Consider the following 26,109-nt stretch of genomic DNA (forward strand, 5'->3'; position numbering starts at 1 on the left):
TAAAATTCACTACTGCCATGGTGATAACAGCTTTGCCAGAGGCATTACACAATTACATTAAATTTTCAGTACGTTTAGCTTTGGGATACTCAATGCTGGGAATGATAGTCTAGAATGCTACCTAAAAATGTGCATTCAATGTTTACTGGTAGTTCTACATCAGGTTCTACTACTAGCACTCTCTTTTGTGTGAACACATGAGCTTGTATTTTCGGTACCGCACTTACGTACTTCGTTCAGGGTACTTGAGCTTTTCGCTCAGACACTGCAAGGTTACAGTATTTGTGACCCATCTGTACGTCGTCGACATACACAGAATATGGTTGAAAGTAATGATGCTCAGAGTGGATTCATCTCGATTCACCTCGATGATAGTGTGTGTACTGCCGAGCATGCCTCCCCGAGGTACACCAGGGCCCTGCATGAATTCGACAGTACAGTGCCTATTTGACCCAGAAGGCACCTTTGTGCAAGTAGCTGTCCGCAACGTTTAGCATTCCTGTGGATGCCTATTGCCAATGGGTCTCATAGGATCACATAACACCACATTATGCTGCACACCTTTCCTGTATTAAGAAATACGGATAAGAACTGTTTTCGGAGACTGTATTTTTACTACCGTAGTGCATGTTTTGAGCCACATACTAGCAAAAGTTTGCTTCGCTTCACTATAAGCAATACTTTGCGAGGGCCCGCCTTCTTGGCTTCAATAAAGAACGGCCAACCAGATATTATATTTACTTTGCTATATGTGATAATTCACCATATCCGTGTTCACCTATTTAGAGCCGGGTGAAAATTTGTAACGAGTTTCGGCTGTACTGCAGCATCCCATGCTAAACTACCCAGCACATTGCGCAACCCTACTTTCCACTCTGTGCGAAATAAAGCCTATTTATGTGCTAGCGCATAAATAGGGTTTATTTATTATTAAGCTTTATTCATTTATTAAAAAGCACACACACAAAAAAGAAAACAAGATCCATCCCGAAAGTTTTAATGAACAATGATAGACAGGAGCACAATCATACAGGGCAGACCAAGAACCCTCAATCGCGTTAGAGACTCAATTTGTTGCCAGCCACTGCAGATGCAAGTCGGGGTGGTTGTTTTGTTTCTTTAAGACCTCCATTTAAAACTCGCAACACCCTCTCGGGGGGAAAAAGAAAGAAAATGCCTATAACGGAGAACAGACGGGTGCAGGGGGCACTTAGATGACGAGTTGAACACTTTGTACACATGGGAATGCACCATGGTTGGACTGGAACACGAGCAAGAGAAGAAATGCGTTTTGATGAGAGAGAGATGACAAAGACAGACGAAGGAAGGAGGGGAGGTGTAGGCAAAGGGTGGGGGGTACACATGTTCGGGGCTGTAGGGTGCACAAGCGTGACATGACGATAAAAACTACTTTTGTTTCTTCTTTTGAAGAGTCTGATAAATACAACTACTATGTTCCCACACACGCGATGGCTTCTTCGCCAGGGTTTGCACCATCGCTGGGAGTGGCTGTTTCCATCCTCTCAGCAGGCTATGATGGAGCGTGGGATAAAAAAAAAATATGTCTGTTTGCGTCCCCTCCTCCTTGCATGAAATGTGAGCGGAAGGCGTACTCCCTGCAAAAGAAGTGAAAACAACCTTTAGCAGATCAGTGCAAACTAATCGATACACACATCAATAGCCATAAGCTAATAAGTAACGAACGTCTAAAGGCCAGCAAGGATTGCTGTATACAATCTTCAGCTGATCTTGGAGTATTCACTCAAGCTTTCTCAAGTTTGCCGAAGTTTGGAAACACTGAGAAGGCACAACAACTGTTCCCACTCCAAATGCTCTGCCAAGGATTAATTTAAACAAGTTAATCACGGGCTTTATATAACAATTTATCCTAAACTTTCCAAGGGATTTACTAGTAGTAGTAGAGAAGTTAATCATATCAAGGTTTACCTGTACTAATGCAGCGTCTACATGCTACAATAGGTTAGTTTTACAGTTCTTACAACTTAATTAGCACATCTTTTTTTAATTAGTAGATTATGCATTTTGATTTATCGTGCAAATGATGTTCAAGTTTGAATTCTAGAAGAGTCGACTGTTGGGCTAGTCGGTCGTCCATAATTGAAGTAGTAGCTTAGTGCGAATAAAACCACGGACAAGAAAGACGGACAAGGACAAGCGCTTGTCCTTGTCCGTCTTTCTTGTGTCCGTGGTTTTATTCGCACTAAGCTACTACTTCAAGTTTGAAGACTAGAATTTTGCTATCTGCCACAGGCAACTTAAAACATTTCTTCTGAGTTTAAAAAACGAAACAGCCAGCAAATAATGACTATACTTTGCTACATCTACCTATGCCAAACTTCATATTCCTTACTATACTTGGTATACTAGACTTACCCCCGCATTCATAAATGCATTTTAGCTTGACGCCCATGCTTGACGACATAAATGATGCCTGTCATGAATGCGTCGAAGGAAACACAATGAGTGCATTGGGTGTGCTCACATAAGGTGCAACTTACATCAAGTCAAGCATGGGGCTCAAGTTAAGATGCAGAAGACCCACACCACCAATTAGAAAAGCCCTGGAGAAAAAAAAAACACTCCCATATACCCTGCATAAAGCAACGCTAAAGTTCTTGCAAAAAGTCTCCCCCCACCTCTTCGGCGATACCGATAAAGGTGGAGTCACAACAGTGCGATCCCAGACGAATCAGATACTTGACATGTGACGTGAATCAGATAACTTTGCAGCTAACGTTCACATGACAAAGTATCACGGCGCGATAAGAGCAGCTCTCGCACAGGCAACGGAGCAAACGCGACCGAGCCGTATTGTGAAGCACTCTGCGCAGACCGAGGGAACACCGTGGGCACTGGTGACATACGTACGATCCCGTGATATATGCAATTCGCAAGCACCATTCGTAACTATCATCAACTTCTGCTATGCTAGAACGGCTGTTGAGCACAGCTCATCGTGATCTGGGTCACGGTTTGCCGGCACCGTTTGCACTATTCGCTAATTACTAAAAGCAAAATGGCAATCCGTAAAGAGGAGAATGGGCGACTACGAAGAGGGGAGCACCAACATGTAAGTGTGGGGAGAAGGTGGAGTTCCCCAGGAGATAACAAAACTATATTGCAGAGAACCCAGCTTTGTACCTTTGTACTTGATTTTATGTTTTGTTTGTGGTACCCACTGCTGCATGGGCCCAAAGATGGCCAGGAGTATCAGTAAAAAAAAAAAAAGATAAAAGAAAATTAAGATAAAATAAATAGATTATAAAGATAAATTAAAAAAGGAAGATAAAAGAAAATTAAAAAATGGCGTGTGCCGCACCACCGTGAAGCCACACTTACAAGGCTGAATTCGTATATAACACACACACCTACTTTACTGCTAAATTTTCTTGCTTTTTCGTTGTGGGTTATACGCATTGGTAACCTCCAGCAACACAAAGGGAAGGGTGACATAGCAAAGTGTGGATGAACTCTTTAATATCTGGCACTGTAAAACATGCAGTAGAGGGTCTAAAACAAATCAACAAGGGGAACAACAAAGCGTTGAACTAAGCTACATGCAGTCACACCACACACTCACCTCCAGTTCAAGGCTTTGCATCTTTATCTGACGTTGAGGTGTCCATCTTTTTGTCGTCCTTATCTGCAAAGCAATAAATGAAGAGAGAACCAGGCATCATCAACAATCTGACATTTGAAATAATTTAAGCTAGGCTGTCATTCTGTTAAGCTAGCTGCACAACCTATTTATTCTACTAGTACTAAAATATGATGTGGAAACTCAACATGGAAGCTTGAGAAGCCAAAGACCGTGCAATGAAGCAATGGAACGAAAACAATAAGGCACAACGTTAAGACAGCAGTGTAGATTATCAAGCAGGGGCCGGGTCCCCAATAGTTGAGTATAAGAGTTGGGCAGGGAATGTATGCATAGGGCATGTAACCGATGGTCTACAGTCCGCTTCCGTTAATTTGACTCTGACGGGCCCGACGAAATTGATCGAGTTATCTGGCGGGTCGAATTAAACAAGATGGAGAAAAAAAATGGCAGAACACAACGCTGATTTATTTGAAAGTATTTGCTCAGTTCTAACAAGCCCTTGAATCAAACGGATGTCCGCTTTCTATGTGTCCAATGTATAAATGATGTTAAAGCCCCTAAACAAGGTAGAAATCTAACACGTACCCAATTTTTGGCCAAGCAAAATTGGCAAGGGTTGTGTGTGGCACAATGACAGCTGGTTTTCTAAAGTCAGCTTTGCCACAAAGATTTGTTTAGTCAGCTTCGCCGCAATGCATCCCTGGTAGGCGGCAAAGCACACGAATACCACTAAGGCTGTTTTGGCTGGGTATCCAATTGCACCATGCAGGCAAATTTTGGTCCAATCTTCTCGAAAGAAGAAAAAGGCACCCGTTAGAATATTGCAAATACTGTAATCAGACACTGTGAGCTATTGTTATTGCTTGAAAATCTTCCTAGTGCAGGTCGAAAATAGGCATTTCCGATGAGAAATGACGTGTGTTCAACATATTCACTGCCCCTTAAACTACACCGAGACAGGCGCTGCCACTTAACATCGATTGGCGTATATTGGTGCCGGAACGGTGCAGCACGACAATTAGGTTGGCTAACCTGGTTAAGGGGCCACTATTGGGGTCATTATAGGGGTCAGGTGTGCGTGTGCGTGCTGACTGGTCAAGTTCATTACCTGGTGAGATTTTAGGATTGAAATAACGGAAGTTTCAGCCCATAAAAATGCACGGGCACCGGCCAGGACCTTCGGTGGGGGTCGGGTCAGCTGGAAAATCTAATCAACAGGAGCCTGCAGGTTCAGGTGTAGCGATGAGCTTAGAAAACCTGCAGGCACCACTTGGAATCAGCTAGCACAAGACGGGGTAATGAAATATCACTGGGAGGCCCTTGTCCTGCACTGAACATAATATAGATGATGATAATGATAATACTCACCATCAACGTCTTTCTTCAGTGCCTGTGGTCCGTCTCCACCAGCAGGCACGGCCACCTTGACGTCCACGGCAGGTGACGTCCGGGCTTCGTCGTCACCGCCCGTGGGCGAAGGGGCGACCGCGGCTCCGCCCCCAGGTGTTGCGGCTGCGTTGGCGCCAGGAGTCGCGGCGCCGGCTGACCCAGGCGCCGGCCCCTTGCGGTGCTTCTTGGGTCGGTGCGAGCGGTTGTCGCGGCGACCGTCGCCCTCGTCTTCCGAGTCTGAGAACTCCTCGTCGCAAGCAACGCGCTTCTCCGACGCTCGGATGCTGATGCGTTCGTCTGAGTTGACCTTGTCCTCGTCCTCGCTCTCCTGATCCATGGCGTCCTCGGGGATGGCTGCACATTAGAAATCATATGTGCTGTATTTTAGTGTGTGCCGTAATTGAAGAGCCGTAGTGATGGCTAAGCGGTTACTGTAGACGACTTAAAATGCAAATAGCATTTTTAGCATTGTCAGGTAATTCTTCTTTCCTTGTGTCTAATTGTTTTCGCGAAGCACCCAGAACTAATGGGAGCACCTGTGTTCTGCAAAGCTTTGCATTGACATCGAAGTTTCAAAGAAAATTTGAATAAGGGACCCTCATACAGGAATGGCTTCTGTTGTTCGGCTGAAGTAAGACTTGACTTTAGCATGAGTGACGATTTACGCTAAAAAAAAAATACCAAAGCTTGTGACACTGTGAGGGCCCACTCAAGTGTGATGCTGTTCTGGGCATGTTGCTCCCACAATGCTCCAAAGTCACACGCTGCGCTCACTCCGTCCTAGGCACATGTGGATTTCTGGAGACTGCGTGTTTGACTGACGAGCGAGTCTAACCCATTCAGTGTACAATAATTTCATTTTCATCTCAAGATAATACTATTCACATTACCTAGACAGTCATCGTAGGTGAGCTCTGCCCTAACCTCTTTATTACCAGGCGAGTTATTTACACACGACTCATCTTCGCAGGCTATTGCCTAAGCAGCCCTCGTGCCAAAATTTGTCTATTAATATTACGACTACAACAACTATTACTACATCTACTGCTTATACCGTCATCTTGCATACAGTAAAACCTCATTAAACTGGTAGCGCTTAAACAGCAGTTTTGTTTTAAACGTAGTAAAGTCAAGTCTCCCACTCAGCGGCCATTGAACATAATGCATTTTGTATACGCATAAAGCATACCAGCCTATTGCGTACGCATCAGTTAACACGTAGTGTTTCTACTTTTCATTGTGCAATCACAGGGGTACGTCGGCCCGGCAGAGCAACGAGCCTCCGATATCAGAACGGCCTCCAAGCGCAAACACAAAGGGCGCTTGGAAGGGAGAAGCCACATCAACACCATTTTGGCGCCATGCCAGAGACTGTTGTGGCACCATGCAAGCTAGAATTCGCGTCATGCCGAAGCTTGGACAAAAACTGGGTGCTCAGCATAGAAGAAACATTGGTCATTGTTCGTGCTATAGAACGTGGCAAGAAGTCGGCGCTGGCACGCGAGAGGGATCTACCGTTTACTATGGGGCGTGGCATTTGGAATGTGAAGGAGAAGTTGGTCGGCAGTGATGCTGCGACTGCAAAAAGATGTCGGCTACGAGTTTCGACTTTTCCGATTTCGACTTTATGGCATCGTTGCCTCTGTTGTTGTCAAAGTGTTGCCTAGCGACAGTGATGAGGACGACACAGAAAGCGACAGCACGGGCAATCAGGCCCCTACAGTGGCAGAAGCTGCGTGTTACGTCAGCCTCATGCGGCTGTTTTGCAGAGAAGAGGGGGCTGGAGTGAAAGCTGGCTCGCAGCTTAAGCGAGTTTGAGGCTGCTGTCGTTGCTGCTAGGCCGGCGCGGCATCAAAAGAAAATAGGACTTTTGTCATGCGAAGTGAATAAATACTGCACATTTTGTTTTCGCTTTCATTGCACTCTCGCTGAGTTTCGTTTGACACGGGTGATCTCACGGTATCTCACGGCTACCGTTTAGCACATACTTTTTTCGAGCTCTGGCCAACTATGGTTTAACGAGGTTTCACTGTATAGAGTTTGTTTTAGGGTTGTTTGCCCTCCCTGCAATGGCCTGGCGACCAACAGTTTAGCAAAAAAAATATATATAAATTTTAATTATCGTAAAAAATTGCTCATGCAGAACCAGTTGCTGTACAAGTAAGGAGTTAGCACTCATTAAAATGGCGGCAGTTAAGCAAAATTATGCATCTGCCAACTCACGTTGCATCTGGACACCAGGTGCATGCGGAAGCATGCGGAGGTTCTCGAAAAGCCGTGTCCTGAAACAGAAGGCAAGGACACAGTATGTAGCAGTTCTAGTAAAAGAAAAAACAACAAAAGATTGCAGTTTCACCAGAAAGGCAAAGAATCACTGATAGTAAGGGTGTGCGAATACTGAATAGTAAATTTTGAATCAAATATCGAATATCAGAAAATTTAACACAATATTTTATGCTTACAAATTTTGCGCAGAAACCTCGGGGCTGCACATGCTCAGGAGGCTACTCACATTACTTAACCAGAACCTTGCTAGCTATCATAAACTTAGGTAGTTAGGAATCGTGATGCCTAGTATGCTGAACTCTTATTAAAGGGAACCCCAAATTAGTATTCGTGCAATGTTAACAACTGAGTTCGTATACGAAGGTCTGAAAGATATTTTTTATTGATAGAATGGCTGTCAAACAGAATCAAGAGCTTTCTTTCCCCTCAGAAATTGAAGAAATAGCGAAGTTGTCCTAAGTACCAATGGGGTTTCCAGTTTACTGGTGGGCCATACTGTGCTTATGGTAAGTTTCTGTTGCTTAAGAAGGCCTTCTTTTCAGTTTTCTTTCATAAAAACGAGGGTGTCTCGCTCTCTATGGAAGGCTGTTTCCGTGGGTCAGCTTATTAAGACCAATTTGCACGACAGACACAAGTGAGGAATGCAGCTGTCACGTGACTCAGCCCAGCTCTGTGTAGTCATCGGCTCCACACGCATCGACTGTGGTCGATGTAAACGGTAAAGAGTTCTCAAATTGGGAGGTCCATGGAAAGTTGACATGACGAAATCATGTGCCACAGCGCATGGGTTTGGAAAACCTGAGACGGCGCCGGAAAACAATTTTTGTTTTTTTTTTTTGATTGTGGAGGCGACCAAGCATCAGGTTTTGTGAGAGTATGCTCCACCCAGACAAGCGTTGCCTAGCAACGGAGGCACGTCTCTTTCCTTTTTCTGCAACTGCACTAGCTAAGCGTGCTGAGAAATGTAACCTTGATGCTCACGGGTCGCCACACGGTCCCGTGAGTCATTGAACTTTCCGTATGGTGCCGTTTACACACGCTTGCACTTTAGAATAGTTCAAGTGTCCGCCTCGAGCGAGACAGTTGCGGCGTGCATGGCAAGGTACGTGAAAAACAAACAAACAAAAAGAAACATTGCACTTTGAAAGGCAATATGGAACTCCCTCTGTCAGTTGTTTTCTTTTGGGCACCAGCTGTCTCTTTTGTGAGCACCACTCTTACTGTACGGTGCTTCATTGGTGTGTAGTAGAGGAATCAAAGGAAAATAGCAACGGCACAGGCTGAGAGTCAACAGCAGCGTTTCCGTGGATAGCTCTTACGGCATCAACTGATAACCTGACGGGCAGAATGGATAATTTTGGGGCTTTCAATTTAACGACCTTTTAGAATAACGAACAATTCACCACGGTCCGCTGAAGTTTGTTATGTAGAGATTTCACTGTAGTGCTTCGAGACGCTCTGTTAGACTTCACTGCCTTAGGAGTCAGGGCAGATTTAATGTTAGATGATAGATACTTCCCAAAGTGAGTGAAGTACACCTGCACCACAACCGATTTAACAAGCTACTTCAAAAGTGCTCCACCATACCTGATCTTTTCAAGGTACTCTGGTGTGTTCTGATTGGCCATGTTGGAAGGACTGATGTGCAGCTTGAAGTCTGGCCCGAAGTACTCGAAGTAGTCATTGTACGGAAGCTCTGCAAAAGGACAGCACAAAAGCAGGGAGCGCACTTGAACAACCTATCAGTGACAATATGAACACTGGAACTTCACAAGTCAAGCAGGAAGAGACAGTGAGAGTACACGACAACACACGGTACTGGTAAAGTCCTCCAAGACCTTTTTCTTTTCTCTCGTCACAAAACCTCTGTGGGAAAGCTTGGTACGTCACCCAAAGTAGTCATGCTATGGTACAGCGTTGTTTAGAGGGCACGTAGCCATCGCCTGGAGGAGACTATCTGGCATGCGTACTTAGAGCTGTGCAACATGTCTTATTGCATTGTTGCAGGAAACAGCTTACCAAGCAGTGCATCTAAGTGAACGCCACAAAGTGCACATCTTTAAGTCGAAAGCTGGCAAAAGCCCACTAAATGAGGAGATTTCCGTGCAATTACTAAATTCAACACCGACACAATAATTTTCAAGTTTGAAGATTATTCTGGTAAAAATGCATGTACAAAGGTGGGCATGATATCATGCAGAAGGAGATCCCACAGTGAAAGCACTGTCGGGGGACTTCCTATGATGTGTTACATGCAATGTAAAACTACCATACAGTAAACAAGAATAATGATAAGAAAAAGTGTTACAACATAATGCCAGCAGTGAAACAATTATTAATACAATAATTGAACAAGTACAATCACTTATGTGATTAAACAATTCTAGTCATTAAATAAACTGTCATTATACCCACAACTTGCAGTTAGTAAGGAAATTAACAAAACATACAAACTTAAGTGTCGTTGGTTCGAAATCAATAGAAGTCTAGAATTCTTGTTCTTCCTTTGCTTGGTACAGATTTAAGGCAAGGTAGCTAGCTATATTCAGAATAATTGGCAGCAGTGGGTAAAGAAGTGCTGTCCCATTTAAAGGAACACAAAAGAGAAACAGTCAGTTTATACTAACTGGTACTCCTTCAACGCTCTATTTTTCATTAATTCGGCAGCGAATCCCTGGGCACCGCGCCCCTCGACTTATACACCCGACAGCGCACTTGGCACTAATAGCGAGCTTGGCACATTAAAAGAAACATTTGCCGGGTACGCTTTCGGTGCAGAGTCAGGTGAAATTTCGGAAAAGTGAAACTTATATCCAAAACTGATCGCCCAAGAATGCCACCCAAAAATAAGTTCAGCCTCCTCCTCAGACGACGGTAAGTAGGAGAACTCGTTCACAAATTGCAATTCCTTGAATAAAGCTACCATTTCTTCTTCTTCTGTTCAACTACCGTTACATTCACAGTTTTATTTTTTTTTATATTTTGCATGACTGAAAAGTCAAACCTCGTGTTACAATTGCATTTGCGGTACACTCGAGCAAATATACTCATGACGTAATAGTTCTGTGGAAACCCGTAAGGTGGACAGAAGTAATTAATAAAGGCAAATTGAGACAGACATGTAGCAAACCTTTGTAGCCCATAGCTACATTTGGGTGGATGTCTCAATTAGCTCCTTTAGCTCCTTTTTAAGAGGTTTCAAGGGACTACAGCACGGACCACCACAATGCACAGTGGACGCCCACCATTGGCAATGTCGACGCCCAACGCGACGGCCGTCTCGTAGGTCCAGCAGCGTGCCACGTTGCGGATGGTGTATCCGCCTCCCCCAAGTTGAAGAAGGGGCAGGTTGTAACGGCGCACGAATTCGGCGCACTTGCCGTGGCCTTTCAGGGTCAGGTTGAAGCAGCCGAGCCGGTCGCCCGACAGGGAGTCGGCGCCACACTGCAGCACCACCGCGCTGGGCTGGTACATCTCCATCACCTTCGAGATGAGCTGCAACGGCACCGCAACGATAAATAAAGAAAATAATAATAATAAATAAATAAAAATTGGCAGGGTGAGGGAACAAACGCGAGCTAATGACATCTTAGTTGAAATCAAGAAAAAGAAATGGGCATGGGCAGGACATGTAATGAGGAGGGAAGATAACCCATGGTCATTAAGGGTTACGGACTGCATTCCAAGGGAAGGGAAGCGAAGCAGGGGGCGGCAGAAAGTTAGGTGGGCGGATGAGATGAAGAAGTTTGCAGGGACGACATGGCCACAACTAGTACATGACCGGGGTAGTTGGAGAAGTATGGGAGAGACCTTTGCCCTGCAGTGGGCGTAACCGGGCTGATGATGATGAAAAGTCATTATCACCGTCACTTAGAGACTTTTCACTACATATGTGGAGCGTTTGGCTTCAACATAAAAGCTTTGTCCACAAAAATCAGCCAGCACTGCTCTAATCCCACCGAGCGCTCAATGCACTTCATTTCTGGCACCAACCTCTAGAGATCACGTATGACTATTTCTTTTCATTGAGGGAATTCACCACATTTTTAGAAATTTTTCTTTACGGACATCGAATAAATGAATGACGTCCCATTTGGTGCAGGTTCTGCGACGATAAGTTAGCAAATTCATTGTCCGTTATCTAATGATATGGCCCTCTGGAATATTATGCCAGAGTTTGGCCGTCCTGAACTTACCGGCTGGAAGATGCTCTCGTACGACTCGTCGTCGATGCCATCCCTGAGGGGAAAATTGACGGCATAGTACTTGCCCTTGCCTGCTCCAATGTCCTGGGCAAAAGACAAGGCGGTGGTCAGAGCTGCGACAATCGTTTAACAGGGCTAATCATGAGCAGAACATGGTAATTACCAGTGCATTGCTTTACTTTCGGCTACCGGGGGAATGCTGCAGTTATAACTACTTTCACTATTTATGCAGCTACAGTGAAGCATTGATACCAGGAACACGCATAAAATGTATTAATGGATATAGCACATTAAATTCCCTACATTTCTTACCAACAACAGAGTGTAAAAGCAGTTTTGGCCATGAACGAACTGACCTCACCTAAGCCCTTTTCAAGTTTTTAAAGAAAACGCACAACTTGAGCAGCCTGTTGCAGGGCTACCTACCCTCAGATCACCCGTGCCGGGAAAGTACTCCCCATACTTGTGGAAGGAACACGTCATCACTCTATCTGTTGTGTAGAAGGCCTCTTCGACGCCATCACCATGGTGGATGTCAACATCTATGTACAGCACCCTCTGGTGGTACCTGCGGATTTGAAGAAACATTGAACAGAGACCAAGGTGAACACCTCCAACCGCAGCAAGTTGATTTGGCTGCCTCGCAAGTTGGTCAATTTGGCTGCGTGCACTGTCGTTAAAAGATGCGGCGCATCTCTGATGTGATGAACTATTTCAAAAATGGCAAGGTGCATGGCATGCCCTCAATTGGTATCACGACTTTGTGGTGCTACATGTGTTAATCCGTTCTTATTTTTTATTCTGATGTTGAGGAGTCTTATAACAGCTTCTAGAGTGTTCAGAAGGCTTGCCCTCTAATAAAGCTCTTGAATTTCTTTTTAGTGGTGGGAATGAAGATTCGCTCGCACCTCCTCCAATCAAATGCTTGGTTGTCACTTTTTTTTCTTTTTCAAAATAACTTAATCTATTTTCCTTGGAGCAATGCAGGTTCGTGCCGCAGGCTTATTTAGGTGACCTGTACCCATTTTTTTGGGCAACACTGAGCGTCACTGACTATATTCATAGTTTGGGATTATACGATGGTTTTGCATGGTCCCCTCAGTCATATAATCGGGGTTCCACTGTATTATCCCCAAGTGGGGAGGGAGGGCGTTTGCTTGTTATTTTACGCCAACTAATGTAAGCTTGAAGTGTGCATGAAAATATCATTTTCTTCCTTCGCCTCTCAAGCTTGAGGTATATTTCAGGTTTTTGACAGCCCTGCATAGCTACAAGATGATAGTGTTTGTGTTACGATATCTACTCTTTCCACTCTTGCGACGACTGTGCTTGTTCAGTGTTGTGAGCTGTGCTGTCAAAGAGGCATCACACTCGAGTTTGTTAGAGAAGACTTGTGATTTTTCACAAGCACCAGCCTTTGTACAGGCCATCAAACTGATCACTAAGGTAGTTGTGTTTTCACTACGATATGAAACCAGCTTCTCAGGAAGCTAAGATAGCAACAAAGTGGTCACATGGGCTTGACATGCCCAGCTGAGTGAGAAGCATAAATGCATAGGCCAAGCTGGAAGACACGCCAATAAATGGCTTAGAAAGCCCGTTCATGCGTGCCACCAAGCTGCGTAGCTGGGAAGACATGCCATACACTGCGCAATGTGTGCCTGTGAGCCACAGTTCAGCAATACAAAAATGATAACACAGTCAAAGTACCAAACTGAGCAAGAGATAGTTGAAGTATTCGAAATGTATCAAACTGATAAGTTTGCAAAGAGTACCATCCCTATTGAAACATTCTGTATGCATTTCAATAACTCTGTACAATTCTTATGGAAATATTACGGAATCTATACACAATTCTTACAGAAATATTACGAAATCCGTATAGATTCCGTAAGAATTATACAGAAACATATGGATTTAATGCAATGGCATTGCAAGAAAGGGATTTACCTGACCACGGCGTGAGCCTGAAATGGGAGACAGCACTCTCTTATGATAGCAAAGAAAATGCAGAGAACAGAAATAACTGCTTCGCTTGTATATATATATACAGTCGCCGACCGATTTTCCGGACTCCAAAAATTCGGACATGCCCGATTATTCGGTCAGCTTCGCGGCACCGCCGTTCTCCCCATAGACCATAATGTATAACAACTGCCGAAAGTTCGGACACCTTGCAACCTCTCGTCTGATTTTTCGGACACTCCTTGAGCCAACTCGATCGAGGGCATCATGCACCGACTCTGACCGGCGCATAGTTCGACTTGCTGAACGCCATTTTTGTTTTGAACGGAGCCTCCTTGCTGCCCCACGAAGTGGCGCTACTGGAAATCCCCTCTCATCATCATCGTTTCTACCTGGTTCGATAGTGGCCGTACAGCAGTTCCGGTTTCAGCTTAGTAAGCCATGACAAGACAATCCAGCAGCTGATTTGTTTCTTTCGTGCACGACGTTGCGAGCAGGCCGCGTTTTTCGTTTGTGCGACTGGCGTCGGCACGGTGGTGTTTGCTTTGTGTGCTGTGTCGAGGTTTCGGTGTTCCAACGCGGCGTACGGAAACATCGCGTCGAGTGTCTAATGGCGCCGACAGTGCCCGCACAGACTGCGCTGGGGAATGCCGGCAAGCGTGTGCCGGGAGGCCTAAGATTTGCCGCCTTCCGATGTGCTCCCTACTGACGCGGAAAATGTTCTGCCGAGACCTGCTCAGTGGTTGCATTGCGATTCCGGACACCGTCTCATTTGACAGTTTCACAGGTGCTGACACTGCTGTACTGACATGCGCAGAACTCGACGACGGCGAGATCATTCGTCAGGTTTCTGCTGCACCCATTCTCTATGCTGCACCGCCGGACGATGACTCCGAGTCGGAAGATGACGCACCATGTGCTACGCTGCCGTCGCATGCGGAGCGTGCACAAGCAGTGACTGTGCTTTCAGCCGCCTATAGTGACCGTGCGACCCTCTCCGAGATTCAGGCTTATCTGATTGCGCGTAAACGGAACAGCGTGCAACGGCGCACTCGCGATTTCTCCAAGCCTAATGCCAAACCCGAATAAGCGCGTGGAAATAAAGGATTTCATTTTTTTTTTTTCTTAATCTGCTTTTTCGGACACCTGTTTATTCGGACATTTCCGCAGTCCCCGTGAGGTCCGAATAAACGGTCGGCGACTGTATATATATATTTGACATCCACCAGTTATGTGTGTCCATGTCCCTCGGTGCTATAAGCGTTTTGCCGGAGAGCAAAAAGTGAATGCACTTTTCAGCTGGATTGCAACAGGGTCACAAGGGGTTGGCTTGCCAGACAGACAAATGACAAGAGGCAGTTTGGCAAGGGGCTACAGAACCGAGCTACTCACTTGAGCAGTTCGAGGATGGCCAAGACAATGTCGTTGACGTAGCAGAAGCCAGACGCTTCCGACTTTTTGGCGTGGTGGAGGCCACCGGCCCAGTTGATTGCGATGTCTGTCGCTTGTTTGTTCAGTTTCACTGCCCCAGCTGCCGAGAAAAAGACGGGGAAAAGAAGAGGCGTTATAAGGAAACCAAATCCCTATGAGCTCCCTTTCTGTAAAGGCAACTATGTTGCATCTTTCATCTTACAGTGTTTCATATTGTCCAACCGTAGGGATGGCGAAGAAGCAGGAGACACTACTAACGAGAGCAGTGAATACAGTTGCTCACCAATTATTCGGACAGCTCCGCAGCAACACCACTCGCCCTACAGACTTGATGTACAAAGACAACTGACATTTCAGACACCTTATAGGTGGGCCTCGCAATAATTCGGACTCCAACTGCTTGACTTGTGCAAATTTGCGCACCAAGTTGAGCAGAAAGCGATATTTTGGTTTTGATGTGCCGCCTGCATGATCATCAGCCCGGTCGCCGGCACCTTCTCAAAATCGGAACCAGCGAAGCCTATTCAATTCAGCCTACTGCGCCCAAGCCTCAGGAGAAGTTAAGCCAAGCCTCTAAGTTACAACGGCAGTATTTGCAATTTGTCAAGCAAGTTCCGCACATTCAGCATTTGTTAATTTGTGTTAAATACCATATTTACTCGCATAATGATCGCACTTTATTTGTAAAAAAAATTGAGGCGAATTCCGGGGTGCGATCATTACACGGGTTAAATTCACCACAAAAAGAAAAACAAATTTTTGATCCCGTGTTTGCTGCAGGATGACAACAGGTCAACAAACAGGTGGCTGCTGCTGTGTGTAGTGCGGGACACCAACACAAAAATGGCGGCCGGCAGAGCAAGCCAAACGCGTGCTCCACTGAGAAGTCCGAGCTCCTGAGAGTTTGGAGAGGAAAGCAAAACCGCACAGTCCGCACCAGTGACGAGTTAAAGCTCAATGTCTACCTCGAGAGGAAGCCAATACCGGAAAAGACGCTCATCAGAATTCTGGGGATGTAGATACAGTCAAACCAATGCTGCACCCCCACCCTCACCCTACTCAAGGCGTCCACCCTACAAGCGGCCCGCATGATCATGCGCATCTCACACAGACACCACGGCATGAGAGAGGAGGACACATTCAAGCTGGTCAGAAGCCTGGTGGTCAGCTGAGTGGCATACAGCCTCCCCTACTGCAATCCCATCAAGGGTGAGGTACAACAGGTGGATGCGATTCTACGCAAAACCTACAAAATCGCACTCCACGTTCCCCACAACACCTCAACTGAAAAGCTCCTAGCCTTAGGACTACACAACACCTCCGAGGAATTGAGAGAGGCGCAACTAGTCTCCCAACTGCGCAGACTACAGCAGACCCCATCTGACAGGGAGCTTCTGAAGAAACTAGGCTGCGCCGATCAACTTCAAGAGATACAGAGAACTGAAACAATTCCGGACGAGTATCGGAACACACTAAATGTAGCACCCATACCCATGGATCCCAACCTACACAAAGCACGCAGAGAGGCGAGGACTGAATACCTACAAAAGACACTAGCACCCCAAGTAACGAAGGTATACGTGGACGCAGCCACATACGCCACAGCAGCGGGGCAGAGCAACAGCAACGCGGTAGCAATGATGATTGATCCGAACCTGTGCGAGGTCACCAGCGCATCACTACAAGACTGTACGATAGTCGAGGCTGAAGAAGCGGCCGTCGCTCTAGCAGCAGCGGAGGGATATCGGTCTAAACGATCTCTAACAATCCTTACAGACTCACAAACAGCGTGCCGCAACTACCGACGCGGCAGAATAGGGCACGGAGCGCTTCGCATACTTCGCTCCGGAGACCATATAACACAATGACAACCAAAAGAAGAACCAATCAGGCATACGATAGTATGGACGCCAAGACACATGGGAGTGGCAGGGAACCAAGAGGCAGACAGGATAGCTCGAGGGTACACTTATTATCGAGCATCCAACGTAGACGACCTCGAGGGGACCGAACCTGTACCCCAAGAATATTCGGCTATACTAAGCTACTACAAGGGCTGCAGAAAGCGGTATTTACCACCGCACAACTCCCTTAGCAGAGAGGACTCTGTGACGTGGAGGCAGCTACAAACGGGCTCGTACCCGAACCTAAACGTACTCAGCAAAATGTATCCCACACAATACGATGACAAATGCCCCTGGTGCCACAAAACACCCACGCTGTATCACATAACGTGGGCATTCCAGAAGATAGACGTGGTACCCGTTATACCAAACCCGAGTGCGGAGCAATAAGAGGGAGTGCTCTCCAGCGATCGCCGGGTCGACCAAAAAGGTCGGATTCGGCGAGCACAACTGGCAGCAGCATCCAGCGGAGCCTTGGACTAAGGGCAACCGACCGTTGTGCAAGAAGATGGACGAAGCCATCTGAAGACTGCAGAAGACCAGCGAATCTAGAGCTCAATAAAGTTTTTCACTCACTAACACTCTTCTCGTGAGTACATTACATGCATTGAAACAGTTTCTTCCGTATCAGTAATGAATAATATTGTTAACGTCGGTAAGTTTGCAGCAATAACGTAGCCATGTCCACTTTGAGGGGACAGAAACAGATGGGCGTGCTTAGCTGCCAGTGACATAAAAACACATGGCCGACATGCTGCAGAAACTGCGGCATCTGTCCTCACTACTATCCTAATACGGCTGGTTTCTGCTAAGGGTGGGCGAATATCTTAGCTGTGTTACAAGCGTCGGCGTATGAATAGGGTACACTTCCAACATATCAGTGTAAATGTGGATACTATCGTTGCCGCTTGCGATTCGTTGCGTGCCCACAAGTGAAGATGAGAAGAATCGAAAGGCGCCTTTTTTGTTGTTGACCACAACCATTATAAAGCCTACACATAATAAGGCAAGCTTGGTTGTACAGTCGAACCCGACTATATCGAACCCGTTTACATCGAATTATTCTATATATCGAACAATTTCTGGTCACGGTATAGTTACAATGAGTATATATAGTAAAAATTACGCCTACATCGAACAAATATTGCAGTGGCTCCCGATATATCGAACGTCAAGCCGCGGAAAAGTGCCCCCAGAAGTTGGCTTTCCCTCGCGATAGCGGGGAAACCCGGCGGCGCGGCTCCATCCAACCGCTCTCCCTACCGTGACCGCGCTGCCTCGGGCTGTTCGGGCGAGCCGTCGACACTCCCCCTGTCACGCACAGTGAAGTCTATTATCCTCCCTCTTTCTCTATCATCTTTCACTTCCCCTCCCTCTCCCCTGACGACGCTTCGCCGTGCTCCCTCACGGGTTGCAGAATCAAGCGTCCTTCCTTTCTTTAGATCACTATCTATCGACACTCCCCAGCAAAAATGATCCTGGCCCGCCTACAGCGCTTGCTCAGACAGCCAACCAGAGGCTCTTGTGCGCTCTTCATGCAAGATGGCGAAAGTGCGAGTTATCTGGCTGCTTCTCTGGTTTATCGTGTTTGCGCCTTGTGGGCCTTCTCCCGCAGTGTTGCCGTGATGAAACGGCAGAATTCGCCTTTCGTTGTGAAGATCGAAATCATAAATCGCGTCGAACGCGATATCCCCGCAGCGTGCAAGATTCCGAGGAACACTCTCAGCACGATTAGGGCTAAAGTGGCCAGACTCGCAACCCGGTGCCCATGGCGCCCGACGCGTACGCACGGCCGTGTACGAGGCGTTCTTCATACGTGCCGGTTTCCGCGTGCTCGGTGATGACTGTAAATTCTGATGAATGCGACGAAGCCGTTGCCGGTGTTGCCGAAGTTTGGAGCGAGCTGTCAAAATTTCCGGGACATTCGAATCAACGGTGTACGAGTTTGTGAGTGCAGATGATGGTGTCGCGACGACGGTAGATCCCGAAACGAAGACTACATCGCCGACATCGTACCGAGCACAAATGAAAGTAGGCACGTTGAGGAAAGCAACTACGGTCCTTTGCCCACATCCTCCGAAGTGATTGGTGCACTCGCATTAGTCCGGTGCTTCTGCGCGAATGCGGAAGGTTGCGGCCTCAGCTGCTCGGACTCCTTAGACAACGTGGGGAAGTGCGTGCGTCGCAGGCAGCGAAATTGCCCAAGCAGAAGAAAATGCAGGACTAATTTATGCGAAACTAAGCTAGTTTCGTCAATAAAGTGATTTTATAAATGGGATGTGCTTTTATGACATCCAATTATTTAGCAGGCTTATATCGAATTATGCTCTATATCGAACTGATAGGCGTTTTTTTGCGAGTTCGATATAGCCGGGTTTGACTGTACCTCTTTTGTACCTAAGTGGTGAAAGTAATGAAATGAGGCATCTACTTAAGAATGTTTGGTGTCTGCAGACCGCTTGGTTTGTCTTGAAGAGTTGTTCGTGTAGCATTCGACAAATGGTAAGTGCAATCATTACTAGCTAGACTTGGCACATGACATATCGCTGCGGCAAGTTCGGGGTGCGATCATTACGCGAGTGCGATCATTATGCGAGTAAATACGGTAATGAAACGGTCCCAAGCAACTTGAAGCAGCTTTAAGTAGCACCAACTCTATGTCTGCGGTGACAAGAGCGGCAAGAGAAGCACTGGCCTTCAAGAGTTACGAAGAGACTCGTGATCATTTGGATATCACAGCACTGTAGATGTTTCTAGTGTCGGCAGGGGACGGAAATTTTGTGCACGCATTTACTTTCATCTATCTGTAGTCGCAGCACGACAAAGTTCGAGGTACGGACTGCATAAAGGCAAAGGCTAGCATATGTGCATGCATCAATGCATATAACAAACCTGGGTCGCATTCTCAGACGATCACTTCAAGTAAGTGGCATTTTTACTTTCACAATATTTTGCGTGACTAGGACCCAACCACGTCTATGGGAAACAGTGTTCCTGGGTTGGGCCAAGAATGCTGGTGCTCGTAGACGCTCATGCGTCTTGCACTAGTCGTGCAATGGAAGGTATCCCAGAAAGGGGCCATCCAAGAATGTGCACATCTTTTCTGGCAACTTGTACGATGAGATCACTCATTTTCTGGCAAATCTAATATTTTGATCTCCCAATCATTCAAAATTTTCAGTGGTCCCCAGCGAATCTGAATTATTGGTCGGCGACTGTAGTCCTTTCACGCTCAAACAAGATATTAAATATAATAGTAGGAGAGAGAATACAAAGAAAGAAAGAAAGAAGGAAGTAATAATCAGAACAGGACAATCAGCTTTGAAATAAAACAGCCAAAATCGCACAATGATCTTGCAAGCCCCAACTTACCTACGGAACCACCTGTGGAGAGCTGGCAGAATTCATACAGGCCGTCGAAAACAGGACAGTCCTCACCAACATTGACTGCAAGCAAGAACAAGAGAAATACAAAGTTATGACACAATCTGCAAAGGAAATGGGGACTGAAAAATTGAGTTTTAGCAACTAAAAATAAAAAGAGTTAAAGTGACTAAAAAACAAGTTAAAATGAAAGAAAATACGAAAAAGCAATTAAACGAGGTGGCTATAAAAGTTACAGTACTACAATACAGCCTGACATGAAAACATATCAAAGCTTTTTTTTTTTTTTTTTTAGTTTTATGTGGTTTTACATGCCAAAACCATGATATGATTATGAGCCGTAGTGGGGGACTCCGGAAATTTGGACCACCTGGGGTTCGTTAATGTGCACCTAAATCCCAGTACATGGGTGCTTTCACATTTCGTCCCCGTCAAAATGCGGCCGCCGTGGCCGAAATTTCATCCCGCGACCTCGTGTTTAGCAGCCCAACACCACAGCCACTAAGCAACCACGGCGGGTAAAATATATCGAAGTAAATCAAAAATGTTTTCCACTGATAACAGTATGTAAAGAATATATATGCCTATGGTGAACATCCAATATAATAAAGTTATTTTGAAGTGACACGACACTATTTTATATTGAGGTTCAACTATTTCTGATCAGTGATGTCTTTTTGCCCCTGCTCTTGCCAACATAGCTTTCCTAGAGTGCAATCTCGATGATACGAACCTCTCGGGACGGTGCAAGAATTCTTATCCCCTAAAAACATCTTTTGCACAGGCAGCGAAGCTACTACATATTGTGCAATCTGATGTGTGCTAAAGTAGAAAAGTTTCGAATTGTCATCGGGCACCGAAGATGACGGAGGGCATGGAATACAGAGATAAGGCTACCCATGGAAGCGAATGCCACCAATCTTGCAGACGTGGCAAAAATGGGTTGCATGATTGCTGACTCCCGATAAACTTGCAAGGTGTCTAAAAACGGCCAACAAGTTGCATGATATTGCACAAAGCAAAATATTAACTTCTTTATGGAGTGGGGCACGGGGGGGGGGAGGGGAGTCAAGGCAGGGCGGCAGAGGTCGCCTCGGCAACAGGAATGCGACAGATGCATCAGCGTGGCTGCTCTGCCGGCCCGACAACAGCCGGTGTCTGGCGCTACCAGTGCGTCAGCGATTGCTCAGCAAAATCTCGTCACAGCGAGCATATGTCCAAAAGCGATTAACTGAGAACACCACTACATCACTGTGAGACCATTGCTAACCCTATGCATGGCGCACACTCTTTATTCTGTTGTTTGAAACAGAACAGTGCGGTTTTGACGGGGACAAGCAGGGAGAAACGACACGGACGAGCACCGAGTTGCAAGTCAGCGCTCGTCCGTGTCGTTTCTCCCTGCTTGTCCCCGTCAAAACCGCACTGTTCTGTTTCCAATATGGCTTACCAAGTCGCCCAAACGCCCGTTTTATTCTGTTGGCTGTGGGATTACGCAGCCTTGAGCAAGGCTTGCCAAAGCAGGTTAAGAATTTGGACAGTAAAGTTTCACTTTGCAATGCATTCCTCATCTGTGCTGTCTCATTCTACAACAATCTAAATCTACGCAAACGTGAATTTATTCTTTTTTTTGCTTTCCCTGCCAACTTCATTACTGCGAGCTTCAACTGTATGATAGCCCCGCCCCATCCCTCGTAATGCTTCCTTGAAAACTGAAATTAAATTGCATCGTTCAACGTCCCAAAGCAACACACCAGCCTAGGAAAGATGCATTATGGAAGGCTCCGATTTAATTTTGAGCACTTCTGGTTTTTGCATTCTTCCCCCATGGGAACATGGATGCTCCGCCAACACAGCACATAATAATGCTTCCTCAAGGGAAGCATGGAAAGTAAACAAAACAAAAAAATGTTTTCGGACTACAGTGAAGCAGCGACGGGTAAACAAACAAAGACAAAGTGTAAGACAAGGCACTTACATCTCTGCATCTGTTTGTTGTACTCGGACATGTTGTCGGGCCGGATGCTACGCAGGAAGCGAATGTAGTCATCGCTGTGGTACTTGGTCATCTCCTCCTGTGTTGCCTTGTGTGGCCGCTGTACGAGCGAGATAAGAAGGCAAAAGATTAGCAATGTCCAAAACGGAACGGTTTCATCACAATGCTTTCAACACAGAGGCAATGACTATTCCGCTCTAAATACAGAATTAGCACAAAGGCATGCTGATACATGCATATTCATTTGCACACAGTGAATTACGCATCCATCCTTGCACGCATGATTCTTGCACACATCTGAATTCAGTGACAACGCACAGCTCCAAAGGTTCATAGGTGTAAAACCTGCGCCAAAAGCAATGTTTTCTTTCTTTGGTTTAAGAATTGCATGCAATAGCAAGCAGTTCAATTTGCAATGAAGTGCGTGCTACTGACAAACCAATAAAAAGATTAGGATACATCAGACAAAGAAGCGCAAACTACCAAATGTTTAATTTCATTGAAACATTGCCCTTTATATGGGCTACGTCAAGAAAAGGCGTGAAAACACCTAAGGGCATTGTCTAAAAACGAAAATGCATATACACACTCACATAGAAAAAAAAACAAAAGACAGGTTTCTTCGACGGTTTGTGTTATTGTTTTTAGGCAACCTAGTCTAGCCTAAAACATCGCCTCTTGACGGAAGCCCACATCCTCCCAAGACTGCCTGTAATGCATATTGCCGCGGTGTTCCAATTAACCCTCTTTCATCTAGCTCTCTCAAGTTACAGCGACAATGCAAGTTCATAAACATCAACCATTCTTGGTGACAGCCCAAGAGTTTCGCATGAGCTCAACCCACAAAACTTCCCTGTGCTTGCATGCCCTCGGTGGCTCAATGTTCCAAAACACATTTTGTGAGGGATACCAATGTTCGAAGAAGCCTGCCTCCACCATGACATCACGGAATTGAGCAAACGTAATAGGCTGACACATCCAAACACATGCCCTTTGAATTGAACAGTAGTACATTTGCCATTGTACTTCTAGGCTGTCAACTTCTTAGTTCAAGTGAACGACTTGTCACTACAGCGATTCATAAGCCAGATGATGGAACACATCTAGCACAATACCCAGCTTTATTAAAGAGAGAAGAAGAAAGAAAAAATACACTCAATGGTAGAGCAGCTTACATAGATTTCCATCTTCCGGTAGAGCCCATAATTAAGAATCAGATTATGTGTCATCCGCATGCGATGGGGTTTCATGGGGTGCCCTTGGCCATAATAGTAGTTTCCAATGTCCCCTGCAGTCATGAAATGAGAACACAACGTCAGCGCACATTTCTAGCAAGATGTGCTTCTGCATTAAAACTCATTCATACACAGATAACACAGTGTGCCACCTCGAGTGTATCGAGTTGCTGCCACAATATATCCCTCCCCGTTACTGAATGTACTACACTACGTTCCACACAGGGTAGGCAACGCTACAAAGGCTAGAGAGACCTCTCACATTGCTTGCATCTGCAACCACAAAGCAATATGCCCCCACATGAAAGAAAGAGGGAAATCTGCGCCGTGTAATTCAAAGCAACATTAAGTGTCTACCTTTATAGCGTAAAGCACGACATACTTGTTACACAGAAATTGTCACATATATAAGCCTATTTACTGCCAATTCACACAATTATGTGACCAAACAGCCACGGCGTACTACTTGCACTTGCGACCAGAGCATAGTACATCACATAGGAAGCACTAAGATGCAGAAGTAATGTCAGATCACAAAAATAAATGTCCGATTGTGTATTACTATACGCGAGCTGACATAACCTTGCGCCCGTGAGTTGTAGCTGTAATATATGAAGTTATTATTCCGAAGAAAGTGTGATAGACCAAAACACTCCACTGTATTAACACTTATTTTTTTACCAGAGTCCTACTTAGGCCTAAGTAGGCACGAGTCCTACTCAGGCTTACAGCTGCACATCAGGAAATTTCGCTCCGTGTTATGATGTCACAATAACATCTGTGAGACCAGGTACAGCATTTCAAGAACAACTTTAGCATGAAACTTAAATATCTTACAGGTGCTTCCTAAAATTAGTACTTGCCAAGCGTCACCCCCTTACTTGCGACGAATGCGTGAGAGTTTTCAAACTTCAATAATGTGTTAGCACGCCTCTGACAGGTCAACAAAATTGTTTTTAAGCGACAAAAATTAATTGCAATGCAAGCCTATATATATATATATACCACATTGATTCCTATCTTGCCTGCTAACTGGCAAAAATGAGTGCTAGCCAAACTTAATTTCACTACTCGAAAAGAAAGATTGACGTTTCACAGAATTGCGTCATCTTACCGCTTTCGCGAGCTGTCGGTAAAAGCGACCGGCGAAAAAACAGAGAATAAAAAGGAAAGCAAGCTCGAGCCCCTCAGCGTTAAATGATTCCTTTATTAAAATAGCAATTTCGCAATTTTTAAGGTTACACATTGCACAAACCTTCGCGGCGATACCTTTCACGGCTGCATTACAACTGCGCAAGCACGAACGCCGAGTTTCTAATAGAAAGACCGCTTGCGTCGTTGTGCAACCTTTTCTTGTTTGTTTTCTTGGAAAAAAAAGCTTCGCTTTGCAGTTTCGCAATTAAACGGGTCGGGGAGCTATTGATGACAGAATACAAATGAAATTTCGGTTCGAAATATTTCCGTTAGAAAACATCTACGGCGAACTTCCGTTAACTTCGGTTTAAAAACTTGATTTCGCGTCAACACCGCGCGTTAACTACATTCATAATGCGCGGTCAAAAAAATTCGTGCAGGGGCCAGTCCGAATATTGTACCTGTGCGAACTACTCGAGAATGCCGCCCCATGACACGCTTTAAATCTTACGCGAATTGGTACAAAATTTCGCGCTGTGAACATTGCTGTTGAATGCTTTCTTTAGAGTTCTGTATCGGGGGGACGAAAAAAGAAAGAAAAACGGCACTTACGAACACCAATCGATCGCGCTGTAGCATGGTTTCGAAAACAGTTTCGAAAATTCGGTTCGGGCGAACCGAACCGCCCAGCCCCGTTTTTGAAGCGAAATACAAGCAACACTAGTAATTGCAGCATTCCAAGTAACAAAAGTGCGCCAGCTGCAAACTGTAAACAATGCATGCAATAATTTGTAAACCTAACACCGACTAAGAATGTTTACACACCCTAGACGAACTTAGGCGAACTGGCGAACACACATTTTTCGAACTTTCACCGCAAAAGCGCGTTTTTTTTCGACCGGCTTGACGTTTTTGCAACCGCCGGCTTTGTCACGAGCTAAGTCAGGAAACGCAACGGTCGGAACATTCTATTTGAGAAGCTTAAGAGCGAGTTTTCCTCTAATGCAGGCGGAATACTTTTAAATTCGCCATCGTGAACAAAGCGAAACGTTTTGTCAAAGCCGCCGATGCTTGTTGACGCAAACTTCAGCCGGCTCGCGCGACAGTAGTCGTTTGACACAATTAATAAAATCGCACGTACGTAAAAAACGCTGCTACGGCTCTTCGCGACACCAGGAAGTTTAACTATTCACAAAAATTAACTAAACTTACCATCGTAATAGTAACAAACCCGCTTTTTTGAGTGCATCGTGGCGGCCATATTTGTTGGAGGTCACGTGTTGCTTAGCGTTGTTACAAAAGCGGGGCAATTCTTAATCTAAATGCAGTCGGTATAAAGTAAAGCTTCTAAATTGTTTTAAGGAGCATGTTATAGAATCCAAAAATTATCTAACTATGTAAATGGCGATTCCCTATAAAAATTTTGCTTATTGCTTTTATTGCACAGATGGCGCTAGAGTACTAACAATAGTAATGTGGCGCTAGCTTGTGGGACGCGTTGAATGAGAGACATCAAACTGTATAACAACTAATGCGTCATGATTAATATATTTAGTTT

General features: G+C 45.4%; 1 protein-coding gene across 1 annotated transcript; it reads right to left on the reverse strand.

Annotated features, from left to right (window-relative positions):
* Positions 1 to 981: 981 nt before the first annotated feature.
* LOC126527603 (histone deacetylase 1-like) lies at positions 982 to 25,840 on the reverse strand. Its single transcript, XM_050175403.3, has 13 exons — positions 25,764 to 25,840; positions 23,358 to 23,470; positions 22,165 to 22,282; positions 20,175 to 20,249; positions 14,860 to 14,998; positions 11,929 to 12,070; positions 11,494 to 11,586; positions 10,543 to 10,792; positions 8,885 to 8,993; positions 7,235 to 7,293; positions 4,991 to 5,365; positions 3,602 to 3,664; positions 982 to 1,616 (listed from the first exon to the last, which is right to left on the reverse strand). The coding sequence occupies exons 1-12, from the start codon at positions 25,810 to 25,812 to the stop codon at positions 3,609 to 3,611; spliced, it is 1,578 nt and encodes a 525-aa protein (XP_050031360.1). The 5' UTR covers positions 25,813 to 25,840; the 3' UTR covers positions 982 to 1,616; positions 3,602 to 3,608.
* Positions 25,841 to 26,109: the final 269 nt, after the last annotated feature.

The sequence above is a fragment of the Dermacentor andersoni genome, chromosome 9 (genome assembly GCF_023375885.2).
Source record: "Dermacentor andersoni chromosome 9, qqDerAnde1_hic_scaffold, whole genome shotgun sequence".
In the NCBI taxonomy this organism is placed as follows: Eukaryota; Metazoa; Arthropoda; class Arachnida; order Ixodida; family Ixodidae; genus Dermacentor; species Dermacentor andersoni.